We start from the raw sequence: 23,554 nt of genomic DNA on the forward strand, positions 1-23,554 counted from the left end.
CTACTGCTTCAGTAGTTCAGATATCTTCTCCCAATTAGCAGAATGATGTCATAAAGTGCTGTGTGTCAGACTTGAAGCATGTCTGGACTGTAGCAGGAACTCCATGTAGCTCTGACAAACGTTTTAGCTCTGCTAATAAAGAGGATAGCTTGTTCTTACAACTAACACTTAGTAACACTTGATGCAGTTACCAGTGTAGGTTGTCCAGATAAAAGCCTTTGACCTTTCGCTTTTATCTGGTTATTTCTCGCTGGAGGACAATATGTTCTGCAAGAAAGGTATTTTAAAAATATTTGGGTTGACAGGTAACTATCAATCGTAAGTAGCTTTTTTTGGACTTGGTGTTTGTTTTCCTTAGCTGGCAAAGAACGTTCTGTGTCATTTCCCAACGATGCACGACTGCATCCACGATAAAAGTTTATCTGTTATCAAAATACTCCCTCACCTATTAACGTCCGAACCGTTTTAGTCTCTGCGTGTTTGTTGGTTCTTGGAAAAAAAAAATACTGATAAGTCAAGTGGAATGCTTTGGTTGGTGGAGAATAAAGGAATAACAAACAGGTTTTTCTTTGTTTTTGTTGCTATCTTCAACAGCCCCAGCATGGACGTGGATGGAAAATGACACATAGCAACTGCCTGCAATTTTCACAAGCAATCTGGGGGCAAAGACCTTTATGATAAATGATAAATGACCATTAAGTTGCACTGATTGTTTGCACCTCTTCCCACTCGTCTAGTCTCGCCTTTGTCATGGTTACCGTGATGAATGGGATCACATCTCTTTGAACTGATTCAAAGAACTCGTACCTGCAATTTATTCTAAATAAGACGCACCAAGTAAAGGTAATGACACATGAAGGTGGTTATTATGAAAGAATATAATTATGTATTGCACGGTGCACGTCAAAGGGTTTTCCAAATCGACAACATTTTTCAATGCTATTTCTGTCCTATATTCTGAAAGCAACGATTGCGGTTTCTTAGAGATGGGATATGTGTCTTATCTAAAGGACATGTGTGTGACATTAAGCTGCAAAATGTGCTTCTGACCAAACTGCCACTTACCAACACAACACTTGAAAGCTTTCCAGATGTCTTCATCACTTTCTCTGCCATGTGGGTCTTCATCTTCTCTGTCTCACTTGTAGGAGTAGTACAATAAAACATTTGAGCATGGGATGCATGTATGATTATGACATCTGCTGCCTTTGTACATTGAAAATCAGTCAATATCTGCTTGTTGTTTTGAAAGTAGAAACTGTACCCCACAAAACTCTCCTGGTGAGCTGTGCACATGCCGGCTTTTGGTCTGAAAATCACATTATGCTGCTGACACTTTTGCCTTAGATTTTTATTGACATAGAACGCTGTGGTTTTAAATAGAAAAGCTCACATGGGCCCTCAAATGTACCACTAAACTGCAACTGCGATGGCAGTGTTAGAATTAGGAGAGGAGTAAAATCATTTGCAACAATCGTTTGTAAGTAATTAACTCAGGTGAAGACTCATTTCTGTTTCTCCAAATAGCTAAATAGCAGAGGTAACATGCTGATGGCTGACTCTACAAAATCCACACTTCAAAAACTCCAACCTGTCTCTTCTTCTGTTCCTTCAGTTTTTGTTCCCACCAATTAATCAATACACAGATCTCCTTGTCAGCAAAACAAAGTTATTGTTTTGCCTGATTAGAATAAAATTCATCTCATTTTGGAAGTCATTCACAACCCTACAGCTGACCCCATCAGTGTGGTTAACAGCCCTTCTATCAATAACCATTGACAGGATTTCCCAGACTGGCAAAAGTCCATGAGTTTCATAGTTTATTGCATATGCCTGATTAAGATCATTATCTGTACACCTGTGAGGCAGGACTTGATCATGCAAACCTTTAACAGCATCACATCATGGCGGTGTAAGGTCCACACAAGCTAATGTACCAACTTTGAATTTATGCAAATTCAGAAAGACTAATTTCAAAAATCAAATGAAACTATGAGTGAGAAGCAGAATGCATACTTTTGTATCTTAATCAAATTATTAAAAGTCCTTAAAAAAGAGGTATTAAATATACAGAGCCTTGCAAGTATTCACACACCTTGAACATTTTAGCACGCACAAACTTTAACACACATTTAGTTTTTTTTGATGCACACAACTCTCCATTCATAGCATATAGCTGTCAATAGGAAGGAAATGTACGGAAGAGGATTAGGGCCCCGAAAAAAAAAAAGAATTCTGAGATTAAAGTCAGAATTCTGACTTTAATGTCAGAATTCTGACTTTAATGTCAGAATTCTGACTTTAATCTCCGAATTCTGAGTTTAAAGTCAGAATTCGGAGATTAAAGTCAGAATTCTGACTTTAATCTCAGAATTCTGAGGTTAAAGTCAGAATTCTGACTTTAGACAGAATTCTGGCTTTAATCTCCGAATTCTGAGTTTAAAGTCAGAATTCGGAGATTAAAGTCAGAATTCTGACATTAAAGTCAGAATTCTGACTTTAATGTCAGAATTAAAGACTTTAGACAGAATTCTGACTTTAAAGTCAGAATTCTGAGATTAAAGTCAGTTTAATTGGTTTAAATGTTTTTAAACCAGTTGTTTTGCATTTCAGTCTTATCCAAGCAGAGTATCTTCCACAAATTCCCTTGATGCCAATTGCAGAGGGGACATCCTGCATCATTCTGTTAACAGATAACAGAATAGAATTAGCAAAACCATTATGCAAACATGCAACAGAAAGTCCATTTGCAGTGGCCTAAATTCAAAACACATAATTTAGCCCAGATATTGGAACGGTCTCACTTTGACTTGATTGACAGTCAGGTCAAAGCAATGTCCAGAAGTCCAAAAATTTTGTCATGTTTGGTTCCAGTTTTCGAACCCACATGCACGAACACAATCAGGAGACGCGTGTGCAAAACAATAATGGAGTTTATTGACAAGAGGGAATAGGGTTGGGGAGAAAACACGGAGCAGGAGTCTGGAAGGGGCAACCAGTTCAGCCACTGTCAACGAGGAGAAGCTGTTAGAATAAACGAATCCAGGAAGGTGGATGAATGTGTATGTTGACGCAGGGAAAGGCTTACTAGGAGCGGATGGATGTTTCCTTTGGAGCAACAACGGACCCAGGGGCGGCGTGGAGAGGCAGCGAACCGTTGGAGGGCGGACAGGTAAGTCAGACTGAGCGGAGGAGCGAACTGACGGCTGGTCGGAGTCCGGGACAAACGACCCACAGAACTCTCCTCTCGGAAAACTCCGGAGGAATCCAGGTAAACCTGACAACAGGGAAAAAACACAGGAGGCGATTATCTTGGGAAATGCTCAGAGGGCCTACTCAGGAACGATTTGTTACCGAGGTAAACAAACACTCAGACAAGGAAGTGTCGCTCGCCGCTTCTTAAATACTCCCAGCCTCAGTCAGACAATGCGCCACAGGTGTGTCCCCGGGTTCGACTCTCCAGGGGCTCTGCTCCTAGGCGGCATCTGGTGGAGGAAGTGGGAAGCAGCAGGCTTCCACAAAAAACAAAACAAAACACCGATCCTGACAGTACCCCCCCCCTCAACGGACGCCCCCTGGCGGCCGAGAAGAGGTGGACGGCAGAGAGGCGGCGTAGTCCCTTATCAAAGAGGGGTCAAGAATAAAAGAACGGGGAACCCAGGAACGGTCCTCCGGGCCGTAGCCCTCCCAGTCGATGAGGTACTGAAACCCACGACCTCGCCGACGGGAGTCCACAATCCGGCGGACGGAGTATGCCGGGTGACCGTCAACATCACGGGCGGGAGGAGGGGGTTTGGCCGGAGGGCAAAGGGGGCTCGACCGGACCGGTTTGACCTGGGAGACATGGAAGGTGGCGTGAATACGTAAGGAGGGGGGCAGACGAAGTCGTAGAGCCGTCGGACTGACAACCGACAAAATCTCAAACGGACCAATAAATTTAGGTGACAACTTCCTGGACAATGACTTTAGGGGAATATCCTTAGTGGACAGCCAAACCTTCTGACCAGCTGTATAGACTGGAGCCGGCGTCCTCCTGCGGTCGGCCAGACGTTTGTTTCGTGCGGCTGTGTGGTTGAGTGCGGTTACAGTCTCCCTCCATATCTTATTGCAACGGCGGATATGATGCTGAACTGAGGTTACCGAAATCTCGCCCTCGTCAACGGATAATAAAGGTGGTTGGTACCCCAGGGAGACCTCGAACGGAGACAACCCTGTAGCAGAAGAGATGTGGCTATTGTGGGCGTACTCGACCCAAGGGAGATGCTGAGCCCAGTCTTCGGGGTTGGAGGAGGAGATGCAGCGTAAGGTAGCCTCCATCTCCTGGTTCATCCTCTCGGTTTGCCCGTTGGTCTGGGGATGATAACCGGAAGAAAGAGCAGTTTTGGCACCCAATGCAGAACAGAACTGTTTCCAAACCTGTGATGTGAACTGGGGGCCCCGATCAGACAGGATCTCTTGAGGCATGCCATGCAGCTTGAAGACATGCTTAATCAATAACTGGGCGGTCTGGGCAGAGGTGGGAAGCTTGCGGAGAGGAATGAGATGGCAGGCTTTCGAAAAGCGGTCAATGACAGTAAAAATGGTGGTCATACCTTTAGACGGGGGTAGTCCAGTAACGAAGTCTATGGCAATGTGCGACCAGGGTCTCTTGGGAATGGGAAGGGGCTGTAACAACCCTGCGGGAGGCTGGTGAGATGACTTGTTTCTCGAACAGACGGGGCAGGCGAGAACAAACTCCTTCACATCCTTGTGAACAGAGTCCCACCAAAACCTGCGATTAATTAACCCGACTGTGCGGCTCATACCTGGGTGTCCGGAGAATTTGGATGAGTGTATCCACCGTAGGAAGCGGGGTCGGACGGAGGTGGGGACATAGATTCTCCCTAGGGGACAAGACTCGGGTGGGGGCTCCAGGCGTTGAGCCTGACGGATTATATCCTCTATTTCCCATGTCACCACCCCTACGGTGCAGCTAGGGGGCAACAAGGGTGCTGGACCCTCATCAGAATCATCAGGCGTGTAGAGTCTGGAGAGGGCATCCGGCTTGACGTTCTTAGATCCTGGGCGGTAGGAAATGGACAGATTAAACCGGGAAAAGAATACTGACCAGCGGGACTGTCGGGGGTTGTTCTGTTTAGCGGATTGCAGGTATGAAAGATTCTTATGGTCAGTCCAGACAACTACAGGATGTTCAGCTCCCTCCAGCCAATGACGCCACTCCTCCAAGGCGAGCTTTATTGCCAACAACTCCCGATCTCCCACGTCATAGTTTCGTTCAGCCGGGGACAGTCTGCGGGAGAAAAAGGCACAAGGGTGAGTGTTGTGATCTTGCGAAGAAATTTGGGACAGGACGGCTCCTACTCCAGAGTCTGATGCATCGACCTCCAAAATAAACTGCTTGGTAGGGTCTGGCTGGATGAGGATGGGTGCATTAGCAAACAATGACTTCAAACGTGCAAAAGCATCCTCTGCCTCGGGCGTCCAGGTAAACGTCGTCTTGGTGGATGTAAGTGCCGTCAATGGAGCAGCCGTCCGGCTGTAGTCGCGTATAAAGCGGCGATAGAAATTGGCGAACCCTAGAAATCTTTGCAGTTGCTTCCGGGTTTCAGGTTTGGGCCACTCCAATACTGCTTTTATCTTATCCCCCGACGGTCTTACCTGTCCGCCCTCGAGCACATAGCCGAGGAAGGTGACTGAGGGTTGATGAAACTCACACTTTTCGGCTTTGACATAAAGCCGGTTCTCTAGGAGGCGCTGGAGAACATGTCGGACGTGCCGCTTGTGTTCCTTCAGGGAGCTGGAATAAATCAGGATATCATCCAGATAGACAAATACAAAATCATTAATAAAGTCTCTTAACACGTCATTCACTAATGCTTGGAAGAAGGCGGGAGCATTTGACAGGCCGAAGGGCATGACTAAATACTCATAGTGACCCATAGGTGTTTTAAAAGCAGTCTTCCATTCATCCCCTTCACGAATTCGAAGGAGGTGGTAGGCATTTCTTAGGTCTAGTTTGGTGAAAATGGTCGCTCCCTGAACAGGTTCGAAGGCTGAAGAGAGGAGTGGTAGCGGGTACTTGTTTTTAACAGTTATTTGGTTCAATCCTCTGTAATCAATGCATGGCCGTAGCGAGCCATCTTTTTTCCCAACAAAGAAAAATCCAGCCCCTAGGGGTGAGGTGGATGTTCGAATGATACCTGCTGCTAGGGAATCATTAATGTACTTCTCCATGGTTTGGCGTTCGGGCCGGGAGATATTGTACAGACGACTGTTGGGTAGTGGGGCGCCAGGCAGAAGGTCGATGGCGCAGTCGTATGGACGATGAGGTGGAAGTGACAGGGCGTTATCTTTATTAAATACAGGCGCCAGATCATGGTATTCAACGGGTACTGCGGAAAGGTCGGGGGGTTCACTCTCAGAAGGATCCTTAGTTGGAGAGTTCGAGGGAATAGCTGAACGGAGGCAAGTAGCATGACAGTTGGACGACCAGGACTCTATGTGAGCTTTAACCCAGTTAATGTGAGGGTTATGGGCAGATAACCAGTTAAATCCTAGAACAATGGGAGAACTGGCAGCACTGAACACAAAAAAGGATATTGATTCAGTATGGTTACCTGAAACGACAAGACAGACTGGCTTGGTTTTGTGTGTGATATGAGGTAATGCTTTACCGTTAAGGGCAGCAACACGGAGGGGAACCGGCAGTGGTTCTACCTCAATGGACATCTGCTTGGCCAGAGTCGAGTCGATTAGGTTTTGTTCGCAGCCCGAGTCGATAAGTGCTGACAGGGGAAGTGACAAGTGATTATTTATGAGAGTTGCCGGTAGGATGAGACGAGATTGGGTTGTGGAAGTGGGCTCCAACAGTCTCCTCGTCGTTACTGTCGGATCTGGGGGTTTAAACGGACTTGACAGTTGGCAATGAAGTGGCCGGACTCACCACAGTACAGGCAAAGACGTGAATGTAACCTCCTACGTCTCTCCTCCGGGGTTAAGTGAGTTCGCCCCAGCTGCATGGGTTCAGGCTCGGGAAGAGGTGTTGATGCAGGGGATACAGGAGAAATAGCAGGTAGGTTCTGAAAATGAGATCTAAAAGGTGAGTCACGACGGTTTCGTTCTTTAGCACGTGATCTGATGCGGTTATCTATCTTTATGGTGAGTTTAATGAAATCTTCTAAAGTCTCTGGTTCATCTAAAGTGGCTAGTTCATCCTTTACCTGCTCACTCAGAGCGTGGAAATAAGCGCTCTTTAGCGCAGCTGCGTCCCAACCAGATGCTGCAGCTTTAATTCTAAAGTCAATAGCGAACTCAGAAACTGTTCTTTGACCCTGCTTGAGAGTCCACAGCTCTCGGGAAACTGAAGTCTTGTCGGTGTCACGACAAAAAACCTGCTTAAATTCCTTCACAAATTCAGAAAATGTGCACCCAAAATTGGTGGGGGAGGGAAACCTAGCCTCAGCCCACTCCAGAGCACGTCCAGTTAGCAAGGATAACATATAAGCTATTTTGGCATTATCATGGCGAAAACTCTGAGGTGAGTGGTTGAAAATGATTCCACATTGTAAAATAAAGCCTTTACACTTCCTCACCTCACCACAGAATTTCTCAGGTGCTGGCGGTCGTACCTCCGAAAACGTGGCGTGGCTAGATGGATCCGGAGCTTGAGCTGTCGCTGGCGGTGCGCTCGGGTCCGGTTGGGCGGATCCCTGGAGGAAATTGGATATTTCGGCTAACCGGCGGTTAGTTTCTGCTTGCCGGCTACCTAGCTCTCGCAGGGCTGCGTCATGAGACTGAATGAGAGATTGTTGTTCAGCCAAGGCTCTCCTAATTGCGTCTGCAGGGGTAGACTGTTGGCCTGAGTGTTCTGTCATGTTTGGTTCCAGTTTTCGAACCCACATGCACGAACACAATCAGGAGACGCGTGTGCAAAACAATAATGGAGTTTATTGACAAGAGGGAATAGGGTTGGGGAGAAAACACGGAGCAGGAGTCTGGAAGGGGCAACCAGTTCAGCCACTGTCAACGAGGAGAAGCTGTTAGAATAAACGAATCCAGGAAGGTGGATGAATGTGTATGTTGACGCAGGGAAAGGCTTACTAGGAGCGGATGGATGTTTCCTTTGGAGCAACAACGGACCCAGGGGCGGCGTGGAGAGGCAGCGAACCGTTGGAGGGCGGACAGGTAAGTCAGACTGAGCGGAGGAGCGAACTGACGGCTGGTCGGAGTCCGGGACAAACGACCCACAGAACTCTCCTCTCGGAAAACTCCGGAGGAATCCAGGTAAACCTGACAACAGGGAAAAAACACAGGAGGCGATTATCTTGGGAAATGCTCAGAGGGCCTACTCAGGAACGATTTGTTACCGAGGTAAACAAACACTCAGGCAAGGAAGTGTCGCTCGCCGCTTCTTAAATACTCCCAGCCTCAGTCAGACAATGCGCCACAGGTGTGTCCCCGGGTTCGACCCCACGCCTCTCCAGGGGCTCTGCTCCTAGGCGGCATCTGGTGGAGGAAGTGGGAAGCAGCAGGCTTCCACAAAAAACAAAACAAAACAAAACACCGATCCTGACAAATTTATGAAAAAGGGAAAAAAAACTTGCTCTCTTCATGCAGAATCTGCTGGTACCGTTTATTTAAAAACCTAAATTTACCTTCTCATGGACTGATGAGCATTGACTGGCTTCAGCAGGGCTCTGGAAATAGACGTCAAAAAGATTTTGTACATCCAGGTTCCCTTTCCCAGGGGTACTCAGACTCTGAAAGGAAGCGTTTTTGCAGATTTTAAAATATTTGTATAAATCTTGTCTGAATTTATTAAAATGTGGCTTGTTATGGTTAGAACTAAGTCTAGTTACCTGAAATAAAGGAGTTGTGGGTGTCCTCTGATTCACAAAAAAAAAATAAAATATTTTTTTCTACATATTAAGATCCACTGTCAGTGGAGATTTAATTCCCCTCACTAATTTGTAGATTACTCTTAAGTTTCAGCTTCCAACAATCAGTATTGTGTTTAGTCTGATGTAATTGAGTGTAGAAATGACACTCAATTAAATTTCTACGACAGAGAAACTTGCTCTGTTGTAGCTTTTAAATACTTGAACGATCTATGGAATCAGATTCATCGGCTGCCGCCGAAGCCTATAAACTTTCACCCATATAATCGTCAAATCCCACATGTACAAAGTCCACAGCTAACATTCACCTCACCTGTTAATATTTGCATAATAATGTATCGCCATGTGTCCGTGGTGCTTGGTCCTTTCTCCATGTCAGCTGTTTGACACTTCGTTGGAGTTGACCGGGTAACAATGAGCAGCTCTTTCATGCCTTCTTCAGCCTGACATTGGCTGTCTTGGCAATGGGATTCCACACACATGGTGATATAGCCAGCAATGAGACTCTTCAGGAGTGAAAGATAAAAACAAGTCTGCTTTCAACATGGAGAAATAAGGAGAGTAATATATTATATTTACAGGCTCTAAATTTAAAAGGTGTAATGACCAATGTCTGTGCGGTCAGGGCTGTCCTAATTTGACTCATAGCTTTGCATCATGCCTGAGGAATTCAGTGGCCCATGCATACCACCTCAGAGCAAACACGTGGACTAAAACCGAACTTAAGGCGGATTCTCTGGAGATTCCCTCCTGTTAATGTTTGCCAGACCTCTCTGCAGGCGACCCGAGCCCTTATTGGGCTGGCCGTCAAAATATGAAGAGAATATTTGACACAGTATGGCATCAATAAGAGTTCAGACATGTAACCAGCAATGAGTGATTCAGGATCGCAGACAGCCAAGAACTTGATCCTGCCAATAACTGTTGTCTCAGTAGCTACACACACACACGCACACCCCCACATACACAAGTTTGTATTTCTACCCATATTAGGACATGTGTTGACTTCCATTCATTTTAGTAACTGTGTTCATGTCTAATACAGATATTCTCCCTAAACCCTATTCATTACTATTGTATACCTAGACCCTAACTTTTACCAAAACCTAATAGATAGATAGATAGATAGATAGATAGATAGATAGATAGATAGATAGATAGATAGATAGATAGATAGATAGATAGATAGATAGATAGATAGATAGATAGATAGAAACTTTATTAATCCCTTTGGGATTTTCCCTCAGGGAAATTGTAGAAACTGTTGTATTATGTGCTCATTAGTCTTAAATCTAACCCCTAATTACAAAAACAGCACTTCTTCTTATGGGGCCCAGGCTTTGGGACCTATAAGGAGCAGCTGGTCCTTGAAGTTGTTGTTTTTTTTTTTTTTTAATGGGCCTTTTACAAAAAAAAATAAAAAATGGCTAAAGACAGACACACACAGACTCCTGTCATTCCTTCCATTCCCATTGATCCACCGCCCAGCTCCTTGTTGGAAGAGGTGAAGAAGGACAGCGGGTAAAGTGATCAGGCTATGACATCACTCCCAGACTACTTCATTTTCAAACTCTCATAACTTTCATAGAAACAATGACAGACTCCTAGTATAAGCAACAATTTCCTGCCTGGACATGAGGGGTCCTGGGACACTCAGATGACTAGACAGGTCTAGACGAATAAGTTCCACTATTAGCAACAAAAACCCCAAAAACAACAAACAACCCTTTCTGAGCTGGCTTCAGGTTTACTTCATATAAAATAATAATGAAGGAAGACTTATCTTGCGACCCTCTGCATAATGTAGCACTCGGTAAAGATCAATAACCATGAGAACATTTACTGATTTCTAAACAGATGAGTCAGGCTACGTTAGATTACTGCTGCTGGACGAAAAGGATATGAAAGCCTGCGATGAAGCAATAACCGGGCGTGACAGGTAGGCACGCACCACCTGGTGGAGGGAAGGAAGTCTGTATGACACACAAGTGTAAACACAGTTGTAAGGATTTTTACAACCCGCACCAATTATTACGCCCTGGGGTTGCTAGGCAACAAAATGAATGCAGGGTTTCAGGTGTTCTCTCGCATCTCAGATAGCTTCTAGTTGTTGCTTCTGTCATTCTTTTCTCCGTCATGATGACCTCACACACACACACACACACACACCCCCCCCCCCCCCCACACACACACACACACAACACACGCAGACATACACCCACTCACAGTTTGCCCGCCTCTGCTGGGTCGAAAGGAAAGCCTTTTAAGGGCATGGGAGTGAGTATTCAGGTGACTCCACCAAAGGGGCAAGAGTGACATTTTATTCTGTTTTATTCCTTTAATATACATCTTCACCAAATGTTGCAAGGTTTAAGATGGAGTGATAGAGAAATAAATAATAATAATAATTTTAAAAAATCCTGCTGAAGGCCTGAAATCACATAGTGTCATAGTTCAAAGTCTTGAAAAGTAACATAAATGCAGGCCTTTTCAATAAATTTGAATATTATTGGAAAGCTTGTTAACTTCAGCACAAAGTGAAACATTATATAAATAAAATAAAATAAATTAAAATGCAACTTTTAATGAACTGCTGTGCTTGTTTAATATTTTTTAGTCAGGGATAAACATGAGGCTGCAGTAGTTCTGAGCTGACTCCACATGGTAAGTAGCATTTTATTGTAAAAGAGTGGGTTTTATTTTAGTATTAGGAGGACGTCTGAAACTAAATCTTACTATTAGTGTTCTTAGATAACTCAAACTTTCTTGGAACCCTCCCATTAAAAGGAGGTCATTCAGGCAGGAGTTATGAGCACGAATGTCTGCCAGGGGACTGAAATGCCCACATGACCTAACTTCTTCCCCATTAATACATGCACTTATAGTAATAGGAATAATAAGATCACCCTTTCACTTCCGACTAAGTGAGCAACACAGCCATTAAAGCCAACAATTTCACTTTTACAAACAATAGAGATCTAATCTCCAGTAGCACATGTTACTGGAAAATGTAAGGAAGCATCTATCCAGTTTATTGTTACCTAAAAGTCTGTCTTATCTAGCTGCCAGGCCCATGCCACCCACTCTCCTTTTTCAACATTCCTGATATTGGACAATGCAGAGAGGAGTTTTTTCCAGTGAATAATCAGCTGTGCTGTTGGTCCACATCAAACGTGGCTCCAGGGTCAGTCTCACCCACACATTCCTGGGTGTGCCGTGCCTTTATAGACCTCCTGGGGTCAACACCTTTCAATATAGAGAACAGATCACAGAAACAGAGCGAAAAACAGACACTGATGGAAAGAGACCAGTGACCAACTGATGATCTCATGGTGTGTTTTGTGTGTTTGACTGAAATTCGTTGGACTCAAATGTGATGTGGAGGATGTGCATGGGAACTACATGTCCTCCACCTCACAGCCTTTCTTTGTAAAAAGACAATCGTATAAACATTACTATTGTTATAATATCTTTTTTAAAGTACTGGGTACTTCAAAGACAGTTCGCAAGCTTCTTGAAAGAAATAAAAATAAATTTGTTTGAAAATCTGGAAAGAAAATGCTGCAGAACTGGTTGTTTCAGCTCAGATTATAGGAAATACTACACTGTAAAAACTACTGGGGTAGATCAAAGTCACATGGAAATATGTGGATTTGTCTAATAGTCATTTTGAAAAAAGGCGTGTCAAGAGGTTTACACAGATTAGTGTGCTTTTCCAAGGTGTGCCTTTCATCATTCTACAGGTTGTGAAAATGTAGGTGTATGACAATAAACGGAGATATTTAGTTGACACTTGCAGAAGTTAAAGGGTGCCAGTCTAGGCTAGGGCTTGTGTTCTGTCAGTGATTAATATATATTTTGAATGTTGCTATGTAGTCATAACACACTTATTAGTTTGCCAGACAGCTATTAAAAGTTGACATAATCATTAGTTAATTTATACTACTCTGTAGTGATAAGGGAAGTCTCAGTGATATGTTTCCGGCTCAGTTATTATAATCAAGCTAACTCTCATGCTATTTTGTCTCCATATGGGAATGTGTATGCTTTAATCTTATTTCCCCCACACCTGGCAGTCACATACACAAGAAGCCACCTGCAGACCATAAACTTTACCGTCAGCCACATTAAAGGATGTGGTGGGTACTTACAATTGAGCTCCTGGACATAGTTAGTAGGCGCAGGTTTAAGAAGAAAAGTCGTAAAGTTGCCTTCATGTTTTTGGTCCTACTTACACAGAGTAAGTAGGTTATGTGCAACTTCCTGGCATGATCTTTTTTTCTACCTCTGGTCAAGGGGTCCCCCTTGTGGTCACATTGTGCTTCTGCAGAACATCGCTTGTTTTTCTTTGTTTAAATAAAATCTGACAGCTTAAAATTATAATTTCCTTTCAATAAGCAATATTATCAGACTCAAAATTAACTCATGGGTCTACAAATCTAGTCCTCGAAATCTACTGTTCTGAAGGTTTTGGATACATATACATCTGGATCAAATGAATGTTACCAGGATTTTGCCAAACTCTGTGGCATGGTGAAGAGGTAATTCAATCATTACATTAAGATAGGTTGGAGCAAGGATGCATCTACAACCTGAGCTGGAGGACAAGGTTTTGAGACCCCTAATTTAGCCCCTCTTAACATTAGGTCGTTATTTGGTGTTGCACAGTGACCTCTAGTGGTTTAAAATTCAATATGTTTCATATAAACAAAAAGCATGTTTCTGCGGTCATCTTCAGTACCAAAGAATAAACCATTAGTAATCATCATATTTAAGCAATTATTAGAGATAATACATGCTTCATATATCCATTTATAATTTTCCTGAGTATTTAGCTAGTTTTATGATGTAAAAATTCAATTTTCTTTAATAATTTGTGTCATTAACTTTCTCTTAGAGTAAATGACAGCATTGTTTAGTTGTAAAAAAAAAAGAAGCTTTAAAACATGAACCTATTTAATAATTCAAAGTAACATCCTGTAAGACTAAACTAGAGTACTATAGTTAAATTTTTTTATCTTTTTAAAAGTGCAATTATTAGGGAAGAAAGACTAAAGAGAAGAAATTTGACATTTGACATTTTATTGAGAGTGCTGCATTGTGTAGCAGACATCATGTGCACAAACTCACTCAACTTGTGTAAATGCATTATTAAGATAAATATGAGGTCTTTTCATACTGCATTTTCAAGTTTCTGTGGACATTTACAGACTAAAAACACATCAGTAAATTAATAATCCCACAGATGTTTTGCTCCTGTGCATCCCTTTAATCATCTTACATATAAAAGTTTAAGTAATAGTTTGATAAACAGGTCATAGAAAAGGCCCACACACATGTATTTCTGAAGACACCAACCTAAAAATCTTTTTTGTAAAAGCAGCTCAGCAAAAAGTATAGCAGCATCAGCAAATAAACAACAGCTAAAGAATTGCTTTCTTCAGCTGTAGTGTCAAAACTCAAATAACATCACAGACCAACATTAGCCACCCCATTTATACATAGTGTATTTTAAACTCCACAGGCTCCAGGAAGGCGGCCTCTGCCCTCTATTTCAGGACCTTTTCCCCCCAGTCGTGGGTAAGTTAGAAGTATGCCTGTGGTAATAGTCAGGTGGGGTGGTATTTGGGCTTGCATTTATCACACTTGGGACATAATACATATTCTCAAGGTACCTTTGGTCCAATGGTCGGTGGTTTTTGGGCTCTGGCTTTGATCCCTGTCCTGACGGATTCCTGTAGCTCACCCCAGACCCACTTGGATGCATTGGAGGTGCAGCAGACACCTCAGGATATTGGGGTGGCTGAGGCTGAACCTGGGGGTGGGCTAATGGGGGAGGAGCAGCACAAGGCATGTATTGAGGAGCCGGGGCATAGATGTTGTGGTTGTGGAGAGGCTGGAAGTGGGGTCCAGCAGGAGGGTACAGGCCTGAATGTGACATTGCCTGCTGTGGGATGAGCACTTCCACATACTGACCAGTCTCTGGGTCGAACAACATTTTCCTAAGGGGCTGCACAGGCACCTCAATATAAAAATACTTCCCTGTCTCAGGATCCAGGAGTACTCTACGTGGTGGCTGTGCATAGCTACTTTCTGAATACACGCTAGAGCTATCGCCGCCATATTCTGACCCATAGGAGGGACCCATGCTTTGGGGGCCACATAGGTACTGAGGATCTATAGGAGGCAGGACGGGAGAGTGGCTGTGGCCTGGATCACTGTAAGGAGCCCCAGTCAGATTTGGTGGCTGCTGATGGGGAGATCTGTGGACAGGAGGCCGTCGAGCTCCAATATGTTGCTGTGGCAGCAGAGAGCGGTCAGCAGGGCAGGCCTGCATGAGTGAAGAAAGGGGACCGCAGGCAGCGGAGGGATGGAGAGGCTGGTACATGGATTGTGGTTGGTTTGGACCAAGAGGGCTTGATTTTGGAGATCTTGGTTGGTAACCCAATGGCTGCATTTCAGGTCTACAGTGGTGAGCATGGAGAGGGGGCTGAGCCACTTGGTAAGGTAGTGCCTGACCTGGAGAGTGTGGCAGACTAGGTGGGGTAAGGTTATGGGGACTGCGATGCTGGTGAGGAGAGGAAGGACCACAGTGAGAGGGGTAGCCAGCTGTGCAGGAACAGGGAGGACGGGATGCGGGTTGATACCGATTTGACCTCGCTGAAATCATATCAGGAAGCAAGAGTGGACTGAAGCTCTCTCTTTCGTCGTAGCTTGGAGGGTCATCTGAGGTATAAAAATGTTGATCGTCTATTCTTTGGGCATGCTCACTGGAGACTGTTCTTCTGTATGGTTGATGAGTGTACTTTTGAGTTGCGGAAACAGCAGGCACTTGCTTCAGATTGTTGGCGCTAACAGGCATAGTTTGCTCATGTTCACATGTCGCCCTAGAACACTGTTGACCCTCTGGGTCCATTGAAGTAGATTGGTCAACTTCAGATAGGGTAGATCCAACATTTTGATATGGATTTGGTTGTGGAACAAGTTGTTGGGCTACATCTAAACCGGTGTCTGACGTTGTAGTTAGGGATTCAGGTTTCTTAGCATGCCTGGAGCTCTGAGGCGAAGTAGCAGATTGTTGGTGCTGACCTTGGTCAGTAACTGCCTCTGTGTCTGAACAGGCTGCTGACATGTTAGAGATGCTGGTGACATTGGCTGCTGTTGTTCTGTGAGGTGGTGGCTTAAGGTTTGACACAGCAGATACAGCAAGCTTTCTTGAATAATTTGATGCAGAGGCAGACTCATTGGAAATCTTCCTGTAGACTGTAGGTGAGCTCACTACAATTGTCTGCTGTCTCTCCTCATTTCGTTGTTTTCCACTAGAGGAGGCTGTTGATGCTCTCTGTGCTTCACTTGTCACATTTCCCAAATCTCCAGGCTTAAATTTGCAGTTTGGTTTCGGAGGCACTGCTGGTTTTTGAGAGCTTTTAGCTATAGATTTCACTTCAATCATTTGAGGTCTGTGGCTTCCCAAAGACGATGAGGAGATTTCTTTTTTCTCTGTATCTTTTGATGGTGACCTGGTCTCACCTGGCTGTGGTTTGAATCTCCGTATTGCAGGAGACCTGGGGGGGAAAGTAGGATCAAGTCTTTTGACTGCTTCAAAATCTCCTATAGTGTCATTTTGTTTGGTGGTTGTTAGTGTTTGGTCCATTGTGTTCCTTTTTGTTGTTGCTGTATCTTTCTTTGGAGGTTTAATGCTAACTCCCTCCTCTTCTGTGGGCTTTTCCAGGACATCTGCACTTTCAGTCATTGCTGAGGGGCCAGAGGTGGTGGAGGATGAGGAGACGGTTCTCCCTCTGTGAGAATCAGGAAAAACTTTTTCTGAAGGAGGAATGGTCTGAAGAGGGATTTCCAAAGAGTTCACATGCTTACAAGTATGTCCTTTACCTCTAGTTAAGTTCTGACCATCGCTCACCACTGCGCCAATGTCAGCTTGATAACCTTTCTCCTTTAAAAGCATTGAAACTGAGTGGCCAGCACTACCACCAGATGCACCGCCAGAAACAGGGGGGATAGGTGAGAGAGAAGCAGGAGCTTTGATTTGGGCAGAAGTCTCTTCATGACTTAAAGATGCAGATATGTTGGATTTATTTGATTTCTCTCTTATTAAAACTACAGCAGTGGACACCTCCCTCTCCTTACTAGGCAGTTTAGGGAGGCTTCCGAGCATGGGAGGTTTTCGGTCTGTTCTAGCCAATGTGGGTTTGTCCTCACAGTCTGGCACTTTGTGGATTTCTGTCACATTCTTTTTCTTTTCTGCTGTGGTACTAATATTATGTTCACCAAGCTTTTGGATCATCTTCTCTTCCATTGTGTGTTTTAGTCTGCTCTCTATTGAGTTCACATCTGGGGAAGACAACAAAGAGCTTTGGTTTTTATTGCCCAAATCTTTCTTCATGTTTTGCATTTTATTTTTGTCATCTTTCCAGCATACAGCCTTGCATTCGATTTGCATTGGCTGTGGACCAGATGGAGAATTTCTTTTATTCTGAGTTGAATGAAGTAATGTTTGATTCATTGAATCTTTTGCTTCATCTTTCTCTTCAGGTGTTCTGTCGACCCTGACCTCTTCTTCTCTTTCTTCTTTCCTCTCTTCTCTGCTAGCCTCCTTTAATACATTTATTTTCTCCTCTACTGGCACCTCCTCCCTTGTTTCCTCATTGCAGTTTTCTTCATTGATGCCTGACTGGTTATCAGGACTAACTGCCTTGAAGGACAAGTTGTATGTATTTTTCACAAGCCGCCTTACATCTCTAACTTTGTGAACGGGAGCCTTAACGTTATCATCCCTGTCCCCTTCATCCTGTATTTTGTCTTCTGCTTTGGTCTTAGTATTTTCTTCCTTCTCTCCAGCAGATCCATCTGGTGGAAAAGATTTGCTTTCTGCCTCTGGAGTGAGACATACATTTAGTGAGGCCTTCTTCTTTTCCACAGCTGTGAGTTTGATCTCCTGTGTTTTAGATGTGCAGGTATCTTTGTCTCTTTGTTGAAGTTGTCTGTGTTGATCTTTGTTTTCAACTTTTTCATCTCTGTTTGTTCCTCTTGCCAGTGTGTTGCCAGAAGGACGTTCTGAGGGAGCTGCTGTGTCCCACGCAGGTGCTTTCCCTGGTGCACCTACCACAGTTTCATGTGTTTGCCAGGACTGTAAACCACTTCTTTTACCCTCAAACGGTATACTGCAGTTGGATTTTATCTCTGAAGCTGATGATTTAGTACTTCGAGTTTGGGAATCAGCTTCTTCACTGTCAGTCTGGGAGAAGGTGACACTTCTGCCACTGCTGGATGAACTTGGTCTATAACTAGATTTTAATCTGTGGTCGGTAGGCAGGGCGGCTTGATCCTTCATGCCTGTTTCTCCCCTCAAAGAAAGTCTCTCAGAAGAAAGGGTGTGATCTGACTGAAGACTGGAACTCAGATTACTAGAGTCAAGTTTCGGTGATTCTTCAGATGGTGCTGTTGCACTCTCTGTTGGTGGACTCACTTCTTCACTTGCTTGCTCATCAGGCTGTCTGTCAACACCTTGCATCTTCTTTGACAACACGTTCTTGATGAGGCATGAAGCAATCTTGGTTTTAGAGTATGTTTCATCCATAGAAGCAGATTTCTGGAGTTGGGACTGTCTTTCATTTTGCTGTGAGAGCTCAGAGCTGCTCTCATTAGGGGGAGTTTCTTGCATTGCTGCTGGTGTACTGTGTTGCCTCACAAAGATACCTCTAGGGTGAGTCTCTTGAGAGGGGCTCTCCACCATACCTGGTAGCCCAGGACTGCTATTTTCACTGCTCTCATCCTGCTTCCCTTCAGTATTATTCCTTCTCTTCAGTTGGATCTGTCTTTTTGGCACTCCTCTTCTTACTTTCCTGCAGTCCTCTCTTTCCACAGCTACATCTATGCATTCAAAGCTTCCTAACTCACATCTTCTGGATGGATCTAGGCAATCTAAACTGTGAGGATATTGCTGATGAGAGGAGAGTTCATCAAAGTCAAGCTTTGGTGCAGAACCTCTGAAGTCAGCATAGGACAGCCAGGCAGCATTGACCCCAGCCGGACTGTCATGGGTAGATGGTTGAGAAATGTTTGTAGACGAACAGTGGCTGGAGTTGTACATTTCAAGGTAATCTACTTCAGGACTTGACAGGCTGCGAAAAGCCCCATCTGTAAGCCACTTCACCTCATGGTCTGCTTCATCAAGTTCACTTCCCATACTGGAGCTGGAGCTCTGACATGGCCTGCTCGTGGACACACGTCGAGGCACACTTCTCCTGTCCTGAGATGTGGGAGGTTTAAGTCTTCTGCTGGCACTGCAACCGCTGGGGTCTGGCTGAGGTGCAAGTTTAAGCAGACTGTGTTGTTGCTGTAGCTGTCTTGTCGCAGGGAGACTCTCTGAATAAGAATGTACTGTTGGCAGTCCCTGGCGCGTCTCTCTGGTTGTGGGAGCTGCACTGCGAATCACAGGTCCTTTTCTATTCCTGGCATTGAATGACAGCTCAACCTGTTCCCCTCTGTAACTGGCAACCCCCTGCCACTCCTCTTCTCTTTCAGGAGCCTGCTCCTCCCTCTTTCTCTCTCTGTCTATCTCCCTAACCATTTGCCTCTCCATACCTACATCCCTCTCCTGCTCCAAAGGCATTTCTCTGTCCTTCTCCAATTGCTTTCCAATTCTGACCCAATGGGCCTGGCTATTATTGTCAACAGGGTCAACATTGGGGTTTTCCCTATTTGTCGCTGCTTCCTTTAAATTACCACACAGTGAGGATGCTATAACTTCAGAGGGGCTATTGCTTCTGTTTTGCCACTTTCTGTGTGGTTTCTGAGGGGCTATAATGTGAACAGGTGTAAACCTGGTAAGAGGTGGAGAAGGAGTGCGCCGCCTGTTTATATGACGGGACATGTCCCCCTCCAGCCTCTCCCTGTCGTCTTGTATAATTTTGGGTACCAGCTGTCTTCTTGAGTTCTGAGGTGTGCAAGTCGAATTTGGTAGATAAATATTACTGTCAAAATTCAGGGAGTTAGAGGGGACCAGAGGATGGAGCTTTTCCTGTCTTTGCCCAAACTCCTTGGATGCAGCTCTATGAACTCTGTGGCTTGTAATGTTGTGGGAAGGAGACTTGATTTCTTCTTGAGAAAAGGGGGTTTGAGTGTTGTGTTTTTCCTGAGTGGAGATGGCTACACTTGATATTTCTTGACAGTGTTCTCTCTTTTTTGTCTCTCTTCTTTCTGTGATGAGTTGTATCTGTGAATTGTATGAATTTTTATCTGATAAGACAGATATCGGAGCGCAAACTTCCACCACTGAAGAGTTGCTCTTTATTTCAGTAGCGCCAGTTTCCAGTCTATTCTCTAATTTAAATGAAGGTGACACAGCTTTCTTTGTCAGATGTGTAGGTGACGGTATTACTGTGACACCGGCAGTAATGGTCTCTGTCTGAAGCTCAGATGTGAGAGGAACAGGTGTTGTATACAGGGAGTTGAATTCTGGAGACTGTGCTGCTAGTGATTCCTGGAATATTTTCTCTGTAAATGGACTTAGGCAGTCATCTGGTGAACAGGTTAGAGATCCTGGTTCAGGTGAAGGTGTGCAATATTCTGGCTGAGGAGAAGGTGTTTGTTTTTTGAGCTGAGACAGAGAGGGAGAACTTTGGATATCTGATAAATGTGGAGAGTTTCTTTGACTACCAATGGACTGTGCTACACTGGTGTCAACACTGTCTTTACCAGACTCAGAGGACACAAGAAAATGAGTTGGCTCTGGGGAGGAGGTATGAGAAAGTCCTGGAAATGGGGAACTTGTCCTGCCCTCAGCCTGAACAACAGAATAAGACACCCCTGCGATTTGAGGGGAGAAAGAGAAGCTTCTTGGTGACACAGAGCCAACTTGTTGCTCTGTGAGAGAAGACTCTGAAACCTCTTTGACTTGACAGGGCCACTTTTTCCTGATTAGATCTGGAGGGGGTGTAACAGCACCTATCTCAGGTGTGTGAGACGTATATTTTTCTTCTAAAGGTGAGCTGTTCTGGTGCAGTCCAGGTGATGGAGTTACTTGAGAGCGTTGTTCTTTCCTTCTGAGCTCTGGAGAGGAGGAGAAAATCCTTATTTCAGGGGATGGAGAATTGTACCTTCCCTCTAAAGGTGAGACTCTCTGATGAAGTTCGGGTGATGGATTTACTTGAGAGCTATGCTCGTTACTGAGCTCAGGAGAGTAGGATACAATCCTTATCTCAGGTGATGGGGAAGTATATATTTGTTGTAAAGGTGAACTGTTCTGCTGCACTTCAGGTACTGGAGAAAAACTATTACTAACCACAGGTGAAGACACCTGACTCCTGATTTCAGAAAGTGCTAAATGGTTTTGTACTGTAGGCGAAAGAGCAGGGGATGGACTTCTTGACCCAGTGTTGGTTAGAAAGGCAGGGGTAGGCAAGTGAGGGGAGGTTCTTGCGTTCCCTATTCCAGCTGGAACTCTATCCTCTACAAGCTCAGGAGACGTGGCTACTGAAATGACAGGAGAAGGGGGCGTAGACCTCGGGCCTGATGTGGAAACAGAGCTGCCTGGTCCAGTTGATAATCCTGTGTCCTGGCTCTGAGGAGTAGTCGTGGTGTCTCTTCCAGCAATAGAAAGATCTGAAATAAGTTCAGTGGTGTTGGCAGAATCTTTTATATCAGGTGTGGATTCTCTGCTAAAGAGATCAGGTACAGATACCCTCCCTCTTGATTCAGAGAAAGGAGGTAATGTTTGAGTGGTGGGGGAAGGAGAACTATTTCTGAGCTCAAGGGAGACTACCTGCCCTTCTAAGGGAGATTCTGAATCGACACCATGGTGTATAGAAGATGAAAAATTGATTCTAGATTTAATGTCTGTATAATCCTGAGAAAGGTCAGTGGTAGTCTCAGGTGATGAACTGCTGTTTTGATTTAACTGGCTGGCTTTAACTGGCTCAATTAAATCGGATGTAAGCGATGGACTTAAAGATTGATTTGAAGGATTACTCTGTCTGTCCTTGAATAAAGGGGTTATTGTACTTGATTCAGTTTCTCTGTATGATTCCTGAATGTCAGGTGATAGAGGTGAAAGTCTTTTTTCAGCGGAGGAGGAGGATAGTGATGACAGCCTCCCTTCTGGATTGAAGGAACTGGGGCTGTTATATCCAGGAGAAGGTGTTGTCTCACCACTGTTGAGGCCTTGATACGATGGGGTGAGTGATGATGGGGTACTTGTACTGTGCAGAAGTACTGGGGTTGCTGTTTTTGGTTCAAAATTTGCAATGCTATCCTTAGCAACTTCTGGATGCTTTAAATTTAATTCCTTTTCATCTAATTCCCTCCCATCTGAATACTCTTTTTGCCAAGCAGGGCTATAACACCCTTCTCTTGAATCATCAAACCCCTCCTCTCCCTCGCTTGATCCAGGTGCAGTGTGATAGCTGCCAGAAGAATCGTTCAAATCATCCACTTGTGGTGTGGTAGCAGCTCTTCCTTCCAACTCTGTCTGCGAAGGTACAGCGGGCCCTGCAGCAGGGCTGCTTGAGAGGGACGCTGACTCACCGTCGTCTCCAAAAATGTCACACAGGCAGGTGGTCTCAGAGATGACACTCCGCTGAGGGGGGATGTTGATAATGTCGAAGATTTCAACGTGGTTAGGGGTACCCTCACGATGGCACAGGGAAAATGTGCGGGGCGCACTGCGCATGAAGGAGTAGCTGTCCCCCTGGAGAGTCCAACTGTCCATCGCTACACCATGAGCTCCAAAGATTCACTGTGGCCAGTCCTGCCCGCTCCTCCTGTGGGCTTTTGGCTGGGTTCCTGCATAAAAATAAAAAAAAATCACCTGGAGGGCATATTCATTCTACTACAAGTAGATTAGATAAAAATGACTAAGTTAGTGATAACAAATGTTGATTTGCACTATTTAAGCTTCATTTGGATTTAAAATGTCAGAAAAACAAAAATGAATAAAGTTACCATTTCCTAAAAAGCAATGACACTCAGTTGATCTTAAAAAAAAAAGATTATTTGGTTTTCTGACATTTACAAAATCTAAATTTACTCTTTAAATTATTCCAATAAAATAATAGTTTTATGTTATTTCACATTATCTTTGCAAATTTGGAACCTTTACTTAGTCTCACATATGGTAATAACCACAGAAACACACATGTTTATGCTTCATTATATGCACGAAGAGAAACTCTGACTGACTTGTACTGTACCTGCGGCCACTGATGTAGATTTTTCTGATGGTCCTGAGCTCTTCAGTAGTGAAAAAGCCACCCCTCATTCAAAAAATGGTCTCTCAAGTCTGCAATAGATTCCAAGGTAAGAAGACCTTGTTCATCTCCAGGACCAAACAGCTCTACATCTCTGACTGACAGAGCCAGACTGACTGGCTAACCTCAGAATATGGAGAGCACTGCCATCTATTAGACTTGAATAGAAAAAGAAAAGAGGAGGAACCTCCTTAGACATATTACATCCCCTAATACTAATTTCTGCCCCGCCCCTCTGCTGTGGCAGCAGGGAAAAAGCTTACAGCAAGTAGCTCAGATCATTTTTTCTTCTCCAGACTGAGGTTCGCATGGGCATTGGCTTTCCAGTGTAAACTGGGGTGGGGTGCCTCATGGGGTGGGTGGGTTTATAGTTAGCAGCAGATGCTGATCAGG

General features: G+C 44.4%; 1 protein-coding gene and 1 long non-coding RNA gene across 2 annotated transcripts; both read right to left on the reverse strand.

The window, feature by feature from the left end:
- Nucleotides 1-2,533: 2,533 nt before the first annotated feature.
- Nucleotides 2,534-13,140, reverse strand: LOC116713899 (uncharacterized). Its single transcript, XR_004337941.1, has 4 exons — nt 13,049-13,140; nt 9,211-9,403; nt 8,655-8,759; nt 2,534-2,683 (listed from the first exon to the last, which is right to left on the reverse strand). It is a non-coding gene; the product is annotated as an uncharacterized LOC116713899 (long non-coding RNA).
- An 822-nt stretch (nt 13,141-13,962) lies between these two features.
- LOC116714902 (serine/arginine repetitive matrix protein 2) lies at nt 13,963-23,321 on the reverse strand. The gene is made up of 2 exons (XM_032555700.1): nt 23,105-23,321; nt 13,963-22,697 (listed from the first exon to the last, which is right to left on the reverse strand). Exon 2 carries the CDS (start codon nt 22,621-22,623, stop codon nt 14,452-14,454), a length of 8,172 nt encoding a protein of 2,723 aa, XP_032411591.1. The 5' UTR covers nt 22,624-22,697; nt 23,105-23,321; the 3' UTR covers nt 13,963-14,451.
- Between the last annotated feature and the right edge of the window lie 233 nt (nt 23,322-23,554).

Source organism: Xiphophorus hellerii, chromosome 23 (genome assembly GCF_003331165.1).
Source record: "Xiphophorus hellerii strain 12219 chromosome 23, Xiphophorus_hellerii-4.1, whole genome shotgun sequence".
NCBI lineage: Eukaryota > Metazoa > Chordata > Actinopteri > Cyprinodontiformes > Poeciliidae > Xiphophorus > Xiphophorus hellerii.

Bases quoted from the DNA above. Each gene is read 5' to 3' on its own strand.
- LOC116714902 (XM_032555700.1), bottom strand. From the start codon at position 22,623: ATGGACAGTTGGACTCTCCAGGGGGACAGCTACTCCTTCATGCGCAGT.